Source organism: Rhinolophus ferrumequinum, chromosome 24, assembly GCF_004115265.2.
Source record: "Rhinolophus ferrumequinum isolate MPI-CBG mRhiFer1 chromosome 24, mRhiFer1_v1.p, whole genome shotgun sequence".
Lineage (NCBI taxonomy): Eukaryota > Metazoa > Chordata > Mammalia > Chiroptera > Rhinolophidae > Rhinolophus > Rhinolophus ferrumequinum.
The window spans coordinates 16,991,787-17,012,735 of NC_046307.1; the positions used below are offsets into that span (position 1 = coordinate 16,991,787).

General features: G+C 43.8%; 1 protein-coding gene across 7 annotated transcripts in view; it reads left to right on the plus strand.

The window, feature by feature from the left end:
• Positions 1-20,949, plus strand: part of ARHGAP26 (Rho GTPase activating protein 26) — a 399,917-nt gene that overhangs the window by 189,036 nt on the left and 189,932 nt on the right. For all 7 annotated transcript variants that reach the window (XM_033095952.1, XM_033095957.1, XM_033095958.1 and 4 more), the window contains one exon: positions 19,927-19,963. In XM_033095952.1, coding sequence (XP_032951843.1) covers positions 19,927-19,963 — 37 coding nt within the window. The remainder of the gene's footprint in view (positions 1-19,926; positions 19,964-20,949) is intronic.

Here is a 20,949-nt window from a genome sequence, read left to right on the forward strand (position 1 = left end):
ATGTTTAGCAGCCTGTTCAGACGTGATGGACTGACAGCTCGATCCAATTCTATTTCCTGCCTTACACACCCCCTCCCCAGCCTCCAAGCCAAAGGTGGAAACCCAGCAAGTTACATAAGTGGTTGGAACAGTGCAGATGGCTGGCTGCTGGCCCAGGCAAACTCCGCGTTGGGGCACTTAGGAGTGCTTGCACGGGCAATAAAATGTGGGCTCGTTTTTTAATGAGAACAGTCATTTCGTTCAGCTGTGTGGATCAGAATAGCAGAGCAAACTCAGGGCTATGGTCCCCTCAACGTGGCTGCTGGCTTTGCTCTGGGGCAGGAGAGGTATCTTTGGCAGGTGGGGGTATCTGTCTCTAATGTTCAAACTTTACTAACCAGGGGAGAGTGGGCAGGACAGCAGCACAGGAGTTGTACTGTCATACAGCTTGGCAGCCTGAGAAGTTAGCCGGGGAGCAGAAGGAAGGAATCTGAAAAGGAAGGAAAGGCTCTCAGCACTACTGCCTGCCTCTTCCAGCCTCGCCGTTCTCTGTGCCCCGTGTCCGACATTACTCTTTTGTTGGATACTTTTCTTCTTACAAGGTTTTGAAAGGACATGGTTTTCTCAGCTTTGAGACACGGCGTGGCTACAGTTAACTAAACTGATGCCAAGTCGCAAGCTTGGTTTGTTAAGCCTGCTATTTTTAGGAAGAAGATAGACCAGAAACTTCGGAGAAGCCCTGGCACCTTCTGTCCGGGTGGCCAGGGGTGGGCTCACAGCATGGCCATCTCTGAGTCTTACCTCCTGTGCATTGAATTGGTGTGACCCGGAAGCAGTTGTCCGAGGGGCCCACCTATCTATGGCACCACATACAGGCCTGTGTCAGGCGATTGATGACTGTTTTGTCCAGGTGACCTGAGAGCTGCTGGGACTGCTGTGCCTCCCCCAGAGCTGCCCCAGGGAGCTTGTCCAGCGCCCCCCGCCCCCACCGCCTGCCACAGGGCTGCACCTTTTCCGTGGGGTGGAGCGGGGATGGGTCACCTGACTCTCTGCTACTTGAGCTCATCTGACAGAAACAATTGTTTATGCCCTTGATATCTGAGGTTGATCCTCCCTTGCTACTCCATGGTGAATTAGGCTCAGAGGTCCTAATCCTTGGTTTTGTTGTTTTAAAAATGGTCAAATGTGGAAAATGACCAAAAGCATAAGGAGGAAAATGAATATCACTCATCTCACCCACCGAGAATAGTGGCTTATTTTTAATGTTTGTATTTTTTCTCTCTCTCTGCCTTTCTCTCTCTCTCTCTCTCTCTTTCTCTCTCTCTCTCTCACACACATACATACACAACGGATCACTTTACTCATATTGTACTATAAGTAGGATTTTCATTTAATTTGTTGTATTTTTCTCATATGTATCAGTTTAGCCATGAGTTTTGCTGTTAACAACTGGAAATCCAACAAATGATGGCTTAAATGAAATGGGGGATATTTAGGCATTATGATATGGGATAGGCAGTCTGGGACAGATGGGGCAGCTCAGTGAAGTCTTCAGAGACCCAGTTCCTTCCATCTTTCTCTTTCTCCATCCTGAGGATATAGGCTTTTTTTCCCCCCTCATCACCTCATGATGGTAAGATGTTTGTTGCGTCTCCTAGCTTCATGTCTGTGGTTCAGGCAGGGAGAGGGAAAGGAAGAAGAAGAGTGGTGTTTGTGTTTGTGTGTGTGTGTGTATGTGTGTGTGGTGTGTGTGTGGTGTGTGTCTCAGAGGAACAGAAGTTTCCCAGAAACCCCCAGCACATGTCTGCTTGTGTCTCATTGGCCAGACCTGAGTCATTTTCCCACCTAAGAGGATGGTAGTATTTTCAGATGGATGAAATTTTGTTTCTACATAGTCAGGGGTTTGTTCTTAAGAAGAGAAGAATGGGCATTGTATAGACAACCAGCAGTGTCTGTCATACCTTGTTTCTAAATATTATTCCACAACTTGAAGTTCTTGGGTGACTTAGAAACTCCTTTGATGATATTAAGAAAATTGTGTGCATTCTCAGAAAAATACATAAATGCATAATATCAGGGAGGTTTATATATTTACAGAAAGCCCTCTGTGAGCTGCTGTCTATGATTCTTTCCTTAGCATAAATCCACAGAAGTACTATGCTTGGTGAATACACAGATCCATTTTCGAGGCTTGCTCTCCATGAAGACTGTGCCAGTTTATACTTCTATCAGTCATACGTGGAAGTGTCCATTTCCCCGAGCCCATGTCTATACTGTCGCCATTTAAAAAATATCCTTAATTTTTTCCAAAGCCAAAAAATATCATTGTTATAATTGCTGTAATTTGAATTTCCTTGTTTTCTTTTGAATTTGAATATTTCCCATGTTTATTGAATACTTGTCCCTCCTTTGTCTGTTTGTTTTTACATTGATGTAGTTACCTTTTCCTTATTGATTTTAAGAGCATTTTATATATTAAGGCTATGAGCTACTTTAAGTATTTTATCCTTGCTTGACTGCATCTGCATTCCAGGATAAAAATTTACCTGAGACTTGTTTTGGCATCAAAACAGTATACGGTGGAGATCTACCTTGATGTTTTTTCCCTCCAAAGAATTATTGTGAGCTTAACACCATTATTTCTGAACTGATTTGAAGTGCTCCAAGATGGTTTAAGAAGTGTAGCAGTGATTTTTAAGCACATGGGGTATGTCAAAGTTAGCTGTCATGGAAGAAACTGCATGAGCTGCTATGCTTTCAGAGACCCTGTGTTTTTCAGTTTTTCATGGCCGACACACTTCTGGGAGTGAGGAAATTTGGGCTCTGTGCCTTGCCCTGTTGCTGACGTTTAACCTCCCTGGTGTGAGCAAAACTATCAGTGAGCAATTTAATACTTAAACTGCTGGTAGACAGAATACACTGTGCTCTTCCCAGTGTTGAAGGGCTCTCTAAGTCCTAAATTCATTTTTAATTCCGTAACCTCTTTGAGTGATTGGATTGGCCCTTTTTAAGTTAATGTAAACTGAGTGTGGGATGTGCTCTGACCACACGACACGTCATTGGTTCACAATGTCATTCATCAAATGTTTATTGAATGCTATCTATGCACAAGGCGCTCTGGGGTCTGCAGGGATAAATCTGTCGCCTTGTTATTATTTCAGAGTGGAAACGATGAATGGGAGTTGTAAACACAGTGCTTTGAAATAGAAGAGATGATTTTAGACCGAGGCAGTTGGAGACAGCTTCATAGAGGAAGCATATGTAAGTGGGGTTTTGAAGGACATAGACAGGCAGAGATGGCGAGAAGGGCTTTCTTAGAAGAAATATGGGAACGAAAATTCTTAGACAGGAAATCATGGGGCAGGTATAGAAAAGAACCAGTTGTTGCAAGGAACTGGGGCATGAGCTGTGGGAGGAGAAAATGGGAAGTGAGCTAGGAAATGTCAGTGCTAGCTTGTCAGGCTTCACAGACATGTGGACATTATACTGTAAGGGATGTTGTGACCATAAAGGACGTTAGGGCAGATGTAATTTCAGAGCTGCGGTTATGTGGAGGATGTGTTGGCAAAGGGAGGGCAGGAATTAAAGCAATTTGAAGGCATTTTAAGCAAGAGGTGCTGAACGACCCAAAAGGAGTCTCAGGATTGAAAAAGAAGGAACGGATCTGATCGTTTTGAAATCAAAATATAGTTATTGTTACCCGATTAGATGTGGGAGTAAAAAGACAGGACCTTAAGATTTTAGGCCCAAGTTGCTGAGAAAAAGTAATGCCAGTAACGAAAATAGTGAGTATCAGCTACTGTTTACCGAGCATCTGCTGTGTGCCAGACGCTGAGCCAGCTGCCTTCCTGCTGATATCTTATCCTTTAATTTACGTGGAATGGGCCCCATTTTATAGATGGTGGCAGTGAGGCACAGAGAGGTGGCACAACTAGGAAGGAACAGAGTTGCTATGTGAAAATAGGTTTGTGTATTTTTTTTCTATTAAATGACCTTGTATCAACCCACTATAAATAGCTCCTGATTTAGATGCTTGTTCACAAGTTTTAGGGTGTTACCCGATTACTGTTTCAAGAAACCCTTCTTGGTGGTGATAGAAGGAATAGAAGCTGTGTTTGAGGTTCAGGGAAACTCCCCGATGGAGACGACCAGCCAGTGGTTAGACATGGAGGTGTGCACCTAAGCAAACTCGGGGGAGGCTGGGGTTTCAGATTTAGAGGTGGGAGCTCTCATCTGCATCGAAGCGTTTGTTGAAGCTGTGGGAAATGAGTGAAACGTCCAGGTGTTGTGTGTAGAGAGAGTGTGGATAAAAGAGCCAAGGAAGAGGCTTTGGGAATTTTTAAAGAGTAAGCTATGGACCTCGTAAAGTATAGTGCTGGGGAAAGCGTAAATTGGTAACACCACCCAAAACCTAGTAAAGTTGAGTGTGCTCGTATCCTACAGCAGTCTTCGTTGGAACTACTCAGCCGTGCGGTTGTAGCACAAAAACAGCCATGGATGATATGTGAATGAGCATAACTGTTTTCAGAAATACCGACTCAGCCCCAGAGAAACTCACATGTGTACGGAAGGAGACAAGTAAAAGTTGTTCACTGCAGTGTAGTTTATAATAATGAAATACTGGGAATTACCTATGTACTGTTCATCTGTACAGAAATGGATAAATAAACTATGGCTTATTTATTTAATCGAATACTTTACAGTGGATACAATGAACAAACTTGATCTGCGTTTATCCGTATGGATAAATCTCAGGAACATGGTAGTATTTGAAAAGGCAAGTTTCACAACCAGATATATATATATGTGGTACAATGCCATGTATACATTTTAAAAACAAAAACAATATGTTGCTTATGGACGTGTGCACACACAGTAGAAGTATTAAAAACTGCATAAGAAAGATACACGCCACCTTTGGGGTAGGGAAAGAAAGGAGCAGAGATCGGGCTAAAGGACTATGGTGATATTCAGTTCCTTAGAGGGGGATCTCAGTTGGAAATACATTAGAAAACCACTAATATGTTAAATGTGCATCATGAGCCCCTGGTTAAATGACTGTTACATGATTTTTTTGTACTTTTATATATGCCCACAATATTTTGTGTGTGAGCGTGTGCGTGGACACACATACACATACACAGTTGATCCATGCATTTCATATGTGTGAATCCACCTACTTGCTAACATTTATGTGTAACCCCCAGAATCAATACCTGTGGTGCTTTTGCAATTATTCACAGATACGCACAGAGCAGAGAGAAATTTTAGTCGCCAGACACATTCCCAGCTGAGGTCGAATGAGGTGACACCCCGCCTTCTTGTTTCAGCCTTCATACTGTACATAAGTGTCCTTTTTGCTATTTAGTACCTCATATTTTGCATTTTGTTTTTGTTGTTTTGCTTCTTGTTGGTCATTTCGCTGTTTAAAATGCCCCCAGCCTAGTGCGGATGTGCTATCTAGTGTCCTCATCACAAGAAAGCCGTGATGGACCTTCTGCAGCAAACACAGGTTAGGTGAGCTTCGTTCAGGCATCACTCCCCGTGCTCTTAGCCATGAGTTTCATGTTAATGAATCAACAGAATAGGTTACGTGAGGTGTGTTTGAACAGAAGCACACATGAAAGACGGTTATGTGCTGATTAGTTGACAATGTTGTGACTGAAAGCTTGTGGGAATCTAACCTTGTATTTCCCCTAGGAGCTGTGGTTCATGATTTGCTAATTCAGCGTTCAAGTTGATGCTAAAGGATATAACTCCTGTGAATAGTGAGAATCACCTGTGTCTGTAAATATGCGTGTATATTTTATAATTATTTCATATTTATGATTATATTTATGATCAGTTTATATTAATGTATTATGTAATGACCATTATATAATCAATAATTCATATAACATGCACATGCATATTTTCCAAGGTAACAAAGATGCATGCAGGGCAGCAGGCCCTGCAGACTTGCCTGTGAAGCAGGGCTGGGGAGGGTTCAGGAGAGGTGACCCTGAAAAGGGCGCAGGGTAATCAGCCCTATCAAGTGCTGTAGGACGGGGTCGAGGGGCGGCCTTTGGGTTTGTGTACCTGCCAGTGTCTCCAGTTCAGGTCAGAAGTCAGGCGGGTCCTCTCCCATCCTGCACTGAGCAGGCTTGGTCCTCCCCCCTCCTTTGGCTGCTGGCTGTTGTCCTCACTGAGCGTGGTGGTGCTGTGCGCCGTGTGCTTTGGCTGTGTCCCGAGGAGTAAGAGACGTTTGGGTTGGGCGCTCTGTGCTGCTGATAAGAGCCTTTCTAACAGCCCCTTTCTTCTAGGGGTTCAGTAAGCTGAGCGGGCCTCAGCAGCCTTCCAGCCCTTTGTCCCTTTCCAGTCCTTCCTCCCTGTCCCTCCAAATTGACAGGATGTCATTCTTAACCAGTTGTCAGCCAATCACAATTCAGCAGCTTGCTGGTAAGACATAAGGTACTGCCCTCCCATTATAACATGAAGTCCTTAAAATGAATGAAGTCCTGACAGGGGAATCCCATCAGGACCTAAAGGAGTTCACTGCTGATAGTGGGATATTCAAAATATGAGGCACTGGAAGAGTCAGGAGTTTTCATAGATAGAAGAGTCAGATCTATTTCAGGCCCCTCTTTTTTTTCTTCTTTTTTCTTTTTAAGGTAATTTTATTAAGAACCGAAAATAATAAAATGAAGTAAAATGTTGGCCCCCCTTTGGATGGGTCAGGAAATTAAAATCCAGAGCGAGGGAGAGGCCCGATCAGGGTCACACGGGAAGACAGGGGCTGGTCAGGAGCCCCTATTTGTCAGCCGCCAGGCCTCCGTGCCCCTTCAGGTAATAGCCATGTCGTTAGCTGTGTACCCTGCAAATTAGCCTTGAGCACACATACGGGTCCTTATAAAGCTCAGATTCTTACCTCCTTGGCCTGTCAGCTGAGTGGGTAGGGAGCAGACACCAGTTTTGTTAACATCTTGAGGGGCCCCAAAGGTTCTATGGATTGATTCCACGTGACAACTTTCTAGTGAGCGAGGGGAATGGGGGGCCAGGTGGGTTAGTGCTGCTGCTTCCTGAATTTGTATTTTAAACTAGTGAAGTACAAGTCTGGGCTGTGACTTACAAACACCTGTGAATTGTGGTTATAAACTAGGGGAACTAGAGGAATTAATTCAAGATGGGTCATAAACTGAAACACAGAATCTAAAACTATAAGGCTTCCAGAAGAAAACACAAGACAAAAATCTTCGCAATCTGGGGTTAGCAGAGGTTTCTGAATAGCGTACAGAAAGCAACAGCTCTACAAACAAAATGAAAAATTTGATTTTATTAAAATTAAGAACTTGTGCTCATCAAAAGGCACAATTAAGAAAGTCAATTGGTTGGGCGGACTGGTGGCTCAGTTGGTTAGAGCATGAACTTTGGGCAACAGGGCTGCCAGTTCGATTCCCACGTGGGCCAGCGAGCTGCACCCTCCGTAACTAGAATGAAGTCAATGAGCTCTCAACCACAACGTTGCCAGTTCGACTCCCGCAAAGGACGGTGGGCTGCGCCCCCTGCAACTAACAACAGCGACTGGACCTGGAGCTGAGCTGCACCCTCCACAACTAAGATTGAAAGGACAACAACTTGACTTGGATGGAGCTGATGAGTCCCGGGAAAAACACACTACTGTTCCCCAATAAAAAAAAGTCCTGGAAATACACACTGTTCCCCAATAAAGTCCTGGGTTTTTTTTGTTTTGTTTTGTTTTGTTTTGTTTTTTAAAGTCAGTTGGCAAGCCACAAGTGGGAGAAAATAATTGCAAAGCATACATCTGACAAAGGACTTGTAGTATCCAGAAGGTATAGAGAGCTCACAAAACTCAGTAATGGAAAGAACAGCTCAATTAAAAGATGGACAAAAGATTTGAAGAGGCACCTCACAAAAGAAGAAAATATCCAATAAGCATATGAAATAGCACTCAATGTCATTGATCGTCAGGGAAATGCAAATTAAAACCATAATGTGATACCACCACACACATACCCATCAGAATGGCTAAAATTAAAAGTCTGACAACACCATATGGACTAACCTGAACTCTCATACTATTATTGGTGGCAAAATGGCCCGTCCACGTTGGAAAAGAGCTTGGCAGTTTCTTACGTAATAGCAAAAAAGAATAAAACGTACCCTGTAATCCCGCAATTCCACTCCTAGATATCTCTACAAGGGAAATGAAAACATATGTCCTCAAAAAGACTTACACAAAACATTCGGAGCGGCTTTATTTATGATAGCAAGATGGGACAGCCTAGGTGTCTGTGGACAGAAGAATCAATAAATAAACTCTGAACGTATTCAAACAATAAAACACGGCTCAGCAGCAAAAATAACCAAAAGTATTGACTCATGCCACAACATGAAATTTTATGCCGAGTAAGATAAGGTGGCTGTAAAGGAATACAGACTGGATGATGCCATTTGTGTGGTATTCTAGAATAGGCAAATTAATGGTGGGAGCAAAGCAAAACAGAATGGTGATGTGTGTCTGTGTGTCGGGCTCAGGTGGAAAGACGCCTGAGAGAACTAACTGTAGTGATGGAAACGTTTCTATCTTGACGGGTTTAGGGTAGGTACATGGATGTATATGAAATTGTGACAACTCATGATTGGCACACTTAAGAATCGTTCGTTTCATTGTAGGTAAATTTAACCTTTAAAAGATGGATCACAAATTTTGGACTTCAGTAAATGGTATGCATACTAATGTGTTTAGATGAGAAGTACTGATATCTGCAAGTTATTTGAAAATTTATCAAAAAATAAGATGGATTCATGGATGATAGAGAAGCTAGATATGTGGTAAGGCAAATATAGCAATATGTCAACAATTGTAGAAGGGAGGTGATGGGTGTTTGTGTTCATTGTGAGGTTTTTCATCTTTTCTCTGTGTTTGAAAATTTTTATAGTAAAATGCTGGGAGTAGGGAGTGAATATATTGTTCTGACTGGCTTGACCTGAGCCATACTGTCTACTCCTGGAGTCAGAGGTAGCATGAACTCTGTCTGTGATGGACAGGTGTGAACCCCTGGGGAGAAGAAGCAGGGTACAGTTGTGTAAAGAAGAGTGAATGAATGCATGCTGGGTAGCCAAAGAAGTGTCCATTTTCCAAGGGCTCTGATGGTCTCAACCTTACCTTTTATCCCAATCATTATGTGGGAAATCTCAATAAACGTCCTTCCTTTCATATTGTATGAGGATGAGGCAGGGCCCAGCCTAATTAATACCTTTTAACCTCTCTAGAACTAAAAAGAATTCTAGAATCTACCCTTCCATGTTGCAAGCTCCATTTTGCTCCTTGGAGGTTGTAGGAAAATACACAGGTTCTTCATGTTGCAGAGCTGGGGATCCCCACCTCACCAGCTCAGAGCAAGGAAATCAAAGAGTGACTATTCCCCCCCAATCCCTTTCTGCGGTGCGGTGGTTGGCGGCAGGATTATTCCTAAAGGGAGGGTAGGACCTGTATCTGAGAAAACTCAGCTAAAAGTGCAGTATTCTGATCTCACCTGTGTTAGATCAACTCCTCTCCTAGCTCTCAGAAAGGCATTGTGGGGATTCATGAGATCCGTGTAAATGCCACTTGCCTTAAGCCCTCTGCAGGAAGGCGGGACTGGAATTAGAAAGGGGCAGGTTTTGTTCAGTGACTCACCTTCCTGAGCAGGACCCTGCTTGGGCAGCAGAACCTCACGAGCTCCTATTTTGGGGTCATATGTACTGAACCGAGGCATTTCTTTTTTGCAGTTTCCAGAGCACAAAAGAGCAAGGTTCTTTTCTGCTGACGGAGCTGTGTCACTGTTTCCAAAGACACGGGGGCGGGGGTAGGGAGGAGAGGGGGGAGGGAAGAACACAGAAAGACATTTTGTTTAAGACTTCAGTTTTTATCTGGGGATGGGGTGGTCCCTCCTTTCCCCATGGAAACACTGTGCTGATGGGCTTAGTGGGTTCACACCCTCTTTTTAATGTTACATCAGCCTGAAGCGGAAATGTAAAAGCCAGCAGCAGGCCGCTTGCACTGTGAGCTGGCCACATCCTACATATATGTCAGCTCACACGCCAGCTACTTGACTGCCATGCATTTGATAACGAGTCAGCTTGTGTCCTTTCTGCTGCCTTTAAAAATTTCCTGAAATACTTTTCTGACTAGTCCATTACTTAGAGTTCTTTTTCCTCTTTTGCATCCAGTGTTTGCTTACCTTGGCTGGGGCTCTGATCTTGGGTTGAAAGCTAGGGAAGTTGCTTATAGGAGTTTTCAGGATTTCTGACTATGAAATGCAAGGAAATTGCATAATGTTGCAGCACTTCCTCTTCTTGTTGCTTGCTTGTTACCCAAAATACAGTAGTTCCTTCTAGAAGCTGCAGGAATTTGGCAGGTCCTACCATCTGATGGTCTATTGTGGTCTAGAGTCAGTGCTATCCTGATTTGAGGTTGAATTTTTCTTGAGGTCAAACAACAAAGTTTCCTGAATTATAACTATGGCAACAGTGTTTATACAACACAAATCAAAGTCCTGGGGGAGGGGGGACACCCACAACAATCAATGTTAGCCACCCCAGAAACATTTTGTTCATGCTGAATTCAACAGGACCAAAACCCAGTTAAAACACACGGCGTTACCTGCTCACTGGGTATCTGGGTGTAACCTACACCTCCATGCTCCAGGAGGAGCTGTTTCACCTTTTCCCTTGAAATTGTATCAGCTTCATTTGCAACTTCTCACAGGGAAGTGCAGTAAGTGCCAGCGACACTCCAAATGTGCACACATCACTCTAAGGATAATTTATTCATCAAGGTCCTTATGACACGCTTCTGACCCCCTGAGAAACACTGAGGCAAAAGAATGTGTATCTTTTGTCTTAAGCTCCCTGTCCCTCAACCAGGAGTGATTTCTTGGGCACTAACTATACACCCAGCGCTGTGTTATGCGCCCCGTAGAATTGTGAGACAGGACTAGTCATCAGGGATTTATTTGGAGATGAGAAATAATGGGAAATGAAGAATTATATTCTGAAGTATTACATTCCAGAGAAGAGACTGCTAGAACAGTGAGCAGTCTAAGAAGGGAGATATTAGGGTGCTCTGCAGCCATCAAGTAAGTTAGCAAATCTTTGTGGAGGTAGAGGGAATGGCAATAACATTTTTGAGCACTTTCAGGCACTGTGAGACTATTTCTACTTCTCCCAGTACCCTCACAAACTTGTTATTCAGCTCTACTTTGCAAGGAGAAAACGGACTTGGAAATGTTAAGTAGCCATCTGAAGGCACAAAGCTCAGAAGGGGTAGAAGCAGGCCTGCTGCCAGGGCTCCAGAGCCCACAGCATGCTCTGTTCCCCAACCTCCTTCACCCCAATCCATTTTCCCCTGTTCTGGAATCTGCTTGTACAGGTGACGGGACAGGCTAACAACAATTAAACCCCAACTGAAGTTGAATTTGTTAGCCCAGCAACGCTCAGGGCTGCGTTCTAGATGAAATGGAGCTTAGTCCTGTGTGTCAGAATGACACTCAGCCATCCTCCCTTCTTTAGTGGACCACGAGGGGCTCCTACCTGTAGTTATTTATATCCAGCTGAACTCAGCCTTCCTCGGACTCCACTTTTATGTCCATTCAGAATAGTCAGTCTTCCCTTTCTTCCACATGACAGCCCTAGGAGCATTTGAAGACTGGTACTGTGATGTCTGGAAGGCTTTTCTCTTCTCCAGCCACAGCTGTGGCTTTGGGAAATACATCTTGCAGGAGCAATGTGTATGACAGATTGGAACAGAGAGACAACAAAGCCAGCAAGATCAGGGAGAAGGCCGATGGCAAGGTCCAGAAGAGAAGACAAAACCTGACCTCCCTCAGGAAGAGAAATGGGGATCAGGAATAGATTCAAAGCATAAAATGATACAGTTGATCAATTTTGGAGCTGACTGGACATGTGAGGCAGAAGGAAGGGAGAACTAAGGATGACATGAGTATACTGTTTTCTTTCCCGTTGTACCTTGTTTCATAGTTTTCTTTATTCTTCATTCTAGAGTTTCCCCATGAAGCTTAACTAGGCTTTTCTCTCATGAGCTTTTTTGTATTTGCTACGACTCTTGGTTGTAAGCAACAGAAACACAACTTAAAAAAAAAAAAAAAAAGGATGTTGTTGGTTCAGTCATGGAAAGAGCAGGGAGGAACCTCAGATGCATTTAGATAAAAGGGCTCAGACATGCCATTGCAACCCAGTCTCAGATCACGTCTCCGCTTCCCTTCGACCTGTCTTACTCAGGCTTGCCTGTATGGTGGCAGAGGGGGCCACCAAAGTTCCAGGTACGTATCCTATTCTCCCAGCAACACACAAGATCTCATTTCAAGCCGTTGTAATAAAAAGTATTAAAAAGAAGTATTGTCGATTGTGTTTGCCCTGGGCCAAATCACATGCTTAGTCCGGTGGTGCAGTATGTAGACCACATGGGTAAACCTGAAGATGGAGTTGGAATCAGCCCTTCCTCACCCCTCCCCCCAAAAAAACACACAAAAAACCAAAAACCCAGAACACCAGCATTGACTTACTTGGTGGGCAGGTGACCCCCCAAGGAAAATAAGGGTGGTATCCCTAGAAAAAGAGGGACTTGAATGCAGAGTGGGGAGTAGCATCAGGTGTCCAGGGCATGGTGTACCCCAATGTTACTGGGACTGTACAAGAGGTAAGCCTTTTCTGTCCTGCCTGAACTCCTGGAAAAGAAGGTTGATTTTTCTGTCTATCCTCCTTGTCATAATCATATTGAACAGCGAGCAGCCATGTTTATTTCCTGGCATGCAGGTGTGGGTATGCCAGGTGGCTTCCGGGGCCATCCAGGACACTCATCCAGGTGGCTTTCGGAGCCCAGCCATTCGGTTCCTTTTTGCTGGGCCCTTTTCCAAGACACTGTCTGAGTCCTGCTGCTGCTGTTGCACAGGAGACAGGAGACTCAGTCCCGTGAGGTCCAGGAACCCCTTCCTTACCTCTCATTTCAGACTCCCTGGTGATACTAGGCTATGAAACTATTAGCAGCTTTTGCTGTCACCTGTCACCTGTCGGGTATAGAGCTACCATTCAGCATAGAAAATAAACGGTTGTGTGAGGGATTTTCATAGCCTTGAGTTAAACCAGATAAGATACCTGGGCTTCATATTGTCTCATAATAAGGCCTGAATTAGTGCCATTCGTCTCTAAGGTAAAGATTCCAAGAGAATTTGCCAGATGTTTGGGAGAATGAGGTGCAGTCACCTGGAGGTGATAGGCCTGCTCACCGTTCCTCTCTGCTCCCTGATGCACATCAACTCCAACAAGAGGGTTTCCTTTTTTAAATTTCAGTCTCTCTTTTATTCCTCCACTCAGAAACTGTCCATCTAGTCAGTACTTACGGAATGGCCTGCTGTGTGCCAGTTACTGAGCCCCCGTTACGGGTAATCCTGCAGAACAAGAGCAAGGCCTTCCCACCTGTTCAAGAGTAGGCCATCAGGAAGAGCCATCAGGTACATTTTTATTGGCTTCACTTTCGAGAGCCCCTCCCTAAAACAGCAAGTGCAGTACCAGTAGCAGGAGAAAGGGCCAGCCAAAGGGAGTGTTGGAGGCAAGAAATAGGAAAGCAGCAGCAGCCAATTCATTTCCCTTCTCTCGAGCTTGTTTTGTCACTCGGGCCGTGGGGACGAGAGGCACGTGTCTCTCGGGAGGAGGAGGAACCAGTACCTAGCTCCCAAGTGCAGGCCCCTCAAGTTGAGACACATCTTTATTTAGGCCGTGCTGTTCAAACTGGTTTTATCCCCACATGCTTAAGATTCAAAAGTTCCTTCTCAAAAGCTTTTCCAAGTGTGGCCAGTGGCCCACCACGAGAAGATAGGGTACCCAGGACCCCAAAAATTCATGTCCATTATTGGGTGGCATTCCACAGACCAAGAGTGTCTTACTAGTAACTTTAGGAACAGGGGTGTTACTGAAAGTTCCTCGGTGCAGCCTGTTACTAGCTTGCTGAGTATTCGAGTGTGGTGCTCCATTAAGAAATCGGTCTGCCCTACAATCCTTGACAACAATGCTAAGCTTGCTCTGTATGTGCTCATAGTTTTTCGGAAGGATGTTTCTTAGGCATCCTAAAGTCTCTCAGGCTGGTTGTGGTTTTCAAGTACAGTGATACTTTATTAATTGGAAGTTTGTGGCATTATCATTATGTTTAAATTGGGTGGAAATTTTGTTCTTATACGATGGCTGCATTATTGTCATTTTAATTACTGAGTTTCTTTTGAGTTCTTTGTTACTGGCCAATCTCTTTTTCTCTTGGAGAGTGGGACTGGGAAGGGAAATTGTATGAAGTTGTGGTTAAGTACAGATGCTAGTCAAGAGGGCTTTGCCACTTGCTAGCTTTTGTAACCTTTGGAAAGTTATTTCACCAACATGGTGCTATGAAGTACAAGCAGTGGTAATACCCCGTAGGCTTGTGGATGAAATAAAATAATTCATGGAAATGATTAGCATGGTGCCTGGCACGTAATCGGTGGTGAAAAAGTGGTTGGTGGTGGGTGGTTACTTTTATATTTGATTTCTGTTAAAAAACAAAATAAAATAAAAATTGAGAATCCATTGCTCTAAAAGTTGACTTTAGATTGCCTCCTTCCTGTCGTCCCTTAATTAGTTTCAATTGGTTAAATTACAGTGCTAATGAGACTACTGTCACTTAACCCCTCAAGCTACATTCCCGTGTTAGCAATTTGTCCTATAGGGGATAAGTGTGAAGAGAAGGATGGAGCTTGACAATGACCGTGAAGGTGAAGTGATGAAAGTTACTCTTTATAGAATTATCTGAGCCTTAGAATTTGTATTCTGTGCTCAGTGTTAAATGTTTTATATCTATTATCATTTCATTTTCACAACCCTGAGAGGTAGGGAATATTAGTATCCCTATTTCACAGGTGGCAAGACTGAGGTTTAGCGATGCTAAGTGACTGGAATGTATAGCCGATAATTGGTAGAGATGGACTTTGAACCTAAGCAGCAGATTACTGCAAATCTGTCACCACTGCCAGAGAAACAATTCAAGTCCTAGTGGTGGTGGTTCCATTGTGTCACACGGAGAGAAGGGACAGATGATATCTGATGGTGTAGAACCGGCTTGTGCAGTATTTAAGTTGTTGGCACGTAGTTCTGTTTTGTGTGTCTCCACATTGGCGTATCATGGGAACAGGCAGGTGTGATGGGGTTGAGATATCTCAGGCTACTTGGAAGAGACCTCAGGGAAATGGAGCTTTGGTATGAGTTCAAGTGCAGTTTAGAGAGGAACAGTAGTTTTAAATAAATTTGCTCATGAATCTGTTTCTCCAGCACCTTCATTTTGTGCAGACTTTAATAGAAAGTTTGGTGTGGCCAAGTACTAATGCAGCTGTGTGTCAGAGAGAAAAGTGAAATTGTTTCATCTAATTATTGCTTTATTTGTGCCTGTAATTTACAAGTTAAAAGAAGTTCCTCTCTGCTTTCTTAGTAAGGCCTGGAAAATGGTAAGAAAGGTTACCCGTAGAAAAATTCTGGGAATCCAAATGATTCTGTAGTCTCTCTGAATTCTCTGGGGACATATAAATTGAATTGGCTCAGCAATGAACAGAATTTATTGCAAAATCACATTTTAGTGCAGAGGAACCATATGAAGGCTTTCCTCACCCTCCTTTGATTTATTGAATTTCACTCCCATTGTAGCTTCTGGGTGAGGACTCATAAAATTGTGGTGCCTGTGATTTGTGTCAAAGACCCACTTTCCTGCCTGGTGTTTATCTTCAGGATCAAGCCCTGTGGTTCAGAGAGAATATGAAGTGTCACTTCTGTGTAGATGCCAGCTTGTTGCATAGGTTAATGGTGAATGCTTCAGGCTGGAATCAGAAGGCCCTTCCCAGCCTCATTTTCTCTCTGACGGATGGCAGGTTATTTCCTCCAGCAACTTACCTTCCCTAACTGCCCAGGACATCTGATCCCCTTTTTCTCACCACCACCACCGCCACCATTATCCTCATCATCACAATGTCTTACTTATCATGTGGTTAGTGGGTAAGAGCTTGGGCTCTAGAGACAGACTGTAGCAGTTCTTGCCTGGACTCTGCCCACTTTCAGCAACCTGACCTTGGGCAAGTGACCTAACCTCTCGAATGCCTCCATTTGCTCATCTGTTTGATGGGAATAATTAGGTTGATGTGAGGACTAAACAAGATTGTGCATATAGAGTGTTTGGCCTGGTGTCTGATGCATAACTAGGCTTTCGTCAGCATCATTTTCATTCATGTATTCTTGCTGTTGTAACGACTCCATCATGATTCTCAGAAGGACCCTGATAAGATCAACACAGGTCATTTCTGTTCTCTAGAGGGAGTCACTTGAAAACATTCATGGGCACGGATAGTTAACAGATCTTAATGTACAGTGTTCAGCAGACGCTAGAGCATACCTATGTCCAAGTTTATAAAGCCGGAAGGCTGAGAAGTGTGAGTGTGGCCAGGCCTTACAGTACTCTGACTAAGCAGGACAGATAGACTATAGCTTTGGTTGTTGAGAAGATGTATTAACTGATTCAGTCTTCCTAGTCACCATAATTCAGGAACTGTTTAGTGACTCGTGTCCTCTTGAATTGATCCTGGAGAGTTGGGTTCTATCCTTTCAAAACAAAGCCTCTAGAGGTGCTTACTTGAAAGCGTATAAATCCCAGATAACTCCGCTAATCCTAAGATAGAAGCCATGGCAAGAGACCTTTTGTTTCAGGAAATTGCCCTACCTCTGAACTTGCGTCTAACACTGGTGGGCAACTATGATTTCTATGGAAGAAGGTTTCCCCAGAACAGACTGACCGTTTCTCAAGGGTGAGTTGCACGCCCTTTGCCTCTGCCAGTGTGGGAGGTATTTATGAAGCACCGGCTACTGGGGTGGCTTGGTAGCTCTGTGCATTTGCCACTGCCTGGAAATGTACAAGAGGGTTGGAACATCCCTGTACAGGCAAGATAAATAGTGTGCCACCCACCAGTTCCGTGTCTGTGGACAAACTGTGTAGTCTCTCTGGGCTTCCCGTCCACATCCGTAGAATGGAACTAACACTAGCACCTAAGCCATGAGGTGGTTTTAAGGGTGAGATGACGTCATGTGTAGTAGCTGGTAAGTGCTCAGTAACCGAAGCCATTCCCTCCTAGTGCTGTTAGTTCTCTTAGTGCAGAGGAAGCATATGGAGGCCTTCCTTACCCTGCTCACCTTCCTCACGGTTAGACGTAGGTGCCACCGTCTTACTGTGCCACCATCTGGCCTTTATTACCATTAGGCTGCTCCCCAACTCTGGGCCTTCCTGGTTGGGCCCTGTAGTCACGCATTCCTGGCAGGCATGGTTTATTAGCTTCACTTCAAAACTCATTCTCTTTGGCTCATTTACCCAACCAGACAGAGATTAATGGCCTGGCCTCAGAGGATCGGGCGGCACATGTTTCTGGCATCTTTGGCTCATTGATCACACCTCTCCAGTTTGGGGAACGCGTGGGTGTTCTAGGCAGGGGCCCCCGAGACCCAGGAAACCTGGAAGGGAAGTAATTGCGTGCAAATTCACCACCTAATTAAGGATGGCTGGAAGCCCTGCAATTTGCTATTCTTTCTGGATTTTGTCGTTTATAGATAGTAGCAAGGTTCTCTGGGATAGGGTTTAAAATTTAATGGGAGGACCGAAGTGGTCAGGGATGTCTGATAAAAGTACTTGCCTACACACTCAGATGGTCTCTTTCCCTGCACTTCCCTCACCCAACTCTCCAAGGTCAGTGAAAGCCGTTCGCCATGGATCACTGGTCCTAGCTCTGCCGAGGCTGCCCATTTCCCTCATGGGGCACCGGCTTTGCAGGATGACGTCACTGTCCCCTGGCCCATCCCCATCTCCTACCTTGCACTGATTGCCAACCACACTGGCTTTCCTCCTTCCAAAAGGCCAGGCCTTTTCCATCTCGAAGACCTGTGCTCGCCGTTGGCATTGGCCCCAGATCTTCCCAGGGAGGTGCTCTCTCATCAGTCAGGTCTCAGGCAACTGTTACCTCTTCAGAGAGGCTTTGCCCCACCTCAGGTCCACAGGAGCCTCTTATTTTCTCCACTGTCCTCGTCAATACTTGAACATCATATTTGTGTATCTGTTTATTTCTGTTCTTTTCCCCCTAGTCGGCAGGTTCCAGGAGGGCAGAGGTAATAGCTGCGGGATTCGTCCGTAGCCCCAGCACCTAGAACACTGCCTGGCCATTCTAGGCACACAACCAGGACTGTTAAATGCACAAAGGTAGAAACAAATTCGTGAATTACACGAATTTAGAAAGTACCCGTTCAAGACGTCTTCACACGTTCCAGTATCGCCTTATTTGATAGTCACGTAAATGAAGGGAAGGGGGAGGGCATTTGGGTACCTGGGGCCTTAGCTTCTCTTCCTGCCCCTCTGCAGTCCTGGTTGTGGGTCCTGTGGGCTTCGATTTGAAAACACGATCTAGTCCAAATTCTTCATTTGTATCCATGGTGGGGCTGCTGCTGAGGGAGAACGGGCAATCGTGTTCCCTCAGGTACAGAAAGAATATCTTTTACAAGGACTGTAAGTGTTTGAAATACAGGTCTACTAACCAGAGGAAATCGAATCTTTTTTTAGAGGGAGGGTAACATGTAGTTTAATTAGGGTTCAAAGTTAGTATTTCCTGTCATCAAATCAATTGCAAATATTCCTCTGCAGTGACCAGGTTTAGCTCATAGGATGTACAAAAGCTGGCCGTGAGCTGGATTTGGCCTGTCAGCCATACTTTGCCATTCCCCGATATGCTGACATTATTGAATGAAAGCAAACCTCTGCTTTAGAAAAAGATCATAGCCCAAGTCTTTCTTTGGTAATTATGATTCTGTAAGTACGAAAAGACATAGGGTGAAGTTGGTCATCATAACGTTAAAAAAAAAAAGATATTCCACGGCATTCTGATGGCCCCTCTGGGTTGAATCACAGCCAAACATCACTGAAAAGAGAGCCATGAAACCCTAAAAGGGATTTTCACCTGCTAGAAATATACCTGTATTTTGAAAAATTATTGTGTTTTGAATATGATCAACAAAAAAATAGTGGAAATTTGTTTTCTTTCTTGTTACACAAATACCTACATAATATTGATTTTGCCTCCTGGCCTGCAAAGCCTAAAATATTTGCTCTCTGGCCCTTTACAGAAAAACCTTTCCAACTCTTACAGTAAGTCATTGTCTCTTTTGTATAGGACACTTTTCCTTTTTATGGATGGGGGCATTTTTCCCTTTTATGGTTTCTGTGAGTTATTTAAGGGGTTTCTGTGGTAAAAGTAATACATTCTCCTTATAAAATTCAAATTTACAAAAATGTGTAAAGTAAAGAATGCTTGGTCCCATTTCCCAGTATTAACATTTTGTTAACAGTTTGTAATGAATTTTTGTCCTGAATTTGCCACTTACTAGCTGTGAGGCCCTAGTTAACGTCTCCAAATCTCAAATTCTCATTTGTAAAACAGTGATAATAACAGTGTCTACCCAATAGAATTGTGTGGATAATTTGAGATAATTCATGTGAATTGCTTAGCACATTGCCCGGTGCACAGTTAATGCTTAGTGAGTTATAACTAATTTAAAATTTTTCTCCTTTTTGGCTTTATGCACACATATAGTTTGTTTTTATTAAAAGAAGGAATATGATTTTTTTTTTTTACAGTAAAGTTCCACAGATGATTCTAATGTACACACACTTAAGAACAGCTGAAGTAAAACTGGGAAGTAGATAATTATAGAAGGGATTCACATTTGGGGGCTAAAAATGGTCTTCCATCTTATAGCACAAACTAGGGAAAGAGAGAAGGTAATGGTTTTCTTCAGTGAACCTGTAGCATGGTATAAAATGCACACAAGTAAATGTTCATTTCTGTTTTCCAGGTCTACAACTCGAACAAAGACAGCCAGAGCGAAGGGAGTAAGTATGGTGCTTGGATTATTTTCTACAGTTGGGGTTGGGATTGGGCTTTGAGACGTTGCTACTCTGGGGAAGAGCCACCAGGAGGTGCTGTGGGCTTGTTGGGTCTGCCCCAGTTCCCCCAGTGCAACCTGAGACACTTCTACCCTGACTTACCATGTCAGTGACTCCAGGACACTCAGGGAGCCTGACTGGCAAGGCTGTAATGACACTTTGCATTATATAACCCTTCACACTTTACAAAACATTTTCATGTACATTATCTCAGTTAATCCTAGGTAGTCTTAAGAATGTAGCTTCAATCATCACATAAAAGTCACTTAATCCAATAATATCCAGCTCCTCAAGAGCCCTGCACTGTGAGAAAGCCAGAATTGACTTTGCCTCCTGGAACAGTCTTGCTCCAAGGACTGGAGAGGCAAGAACTAACTTAGTGATCATTTAGTAACTTGGTGTTCTCTGTGGCTTCTTTAGAGAGGAAGGAGTGGAGATGGTGAGCTCTGTAATAATATTCTTCTTTGAAGGGAGTGACCCTGGGCGGCCTCTGTAGAATATATAGGACATTTCCCCTGCTGCTGGCTCTGAGCTTCTGGTTAATCATGATTTCCAAAGGCACCTGCAACCTTGTGGCAATGAGGGGATTAAAATAAAACTGCTACAGCTAGAGTGTTTGGGCTGATTATCTCCTTGGTGCATGGGAGAAAACCAGATTCCTTCCAGGTTGCTACAAGAGTACAAAGGAAATCCTGTCCCCTTGCCTCAGATTTGCTTTGTAAAGTCTACTTGGAAAAAAATTCAAGGATAGCCCTACCATGAATTCCAGTCATGTCAGAAAAAACAGTAAAATATTTGTGCCTTTCCAGGTGGATAAAAGGATGAAAGATGAGCTATTTGTGTGTGTGTGTGTGAAATCCATTCTAAGACCAAGATTTTCCCTCTTTCATTCTTTCCAAAATAAAAATTTTACCAGGAGTTTTATATGAGCT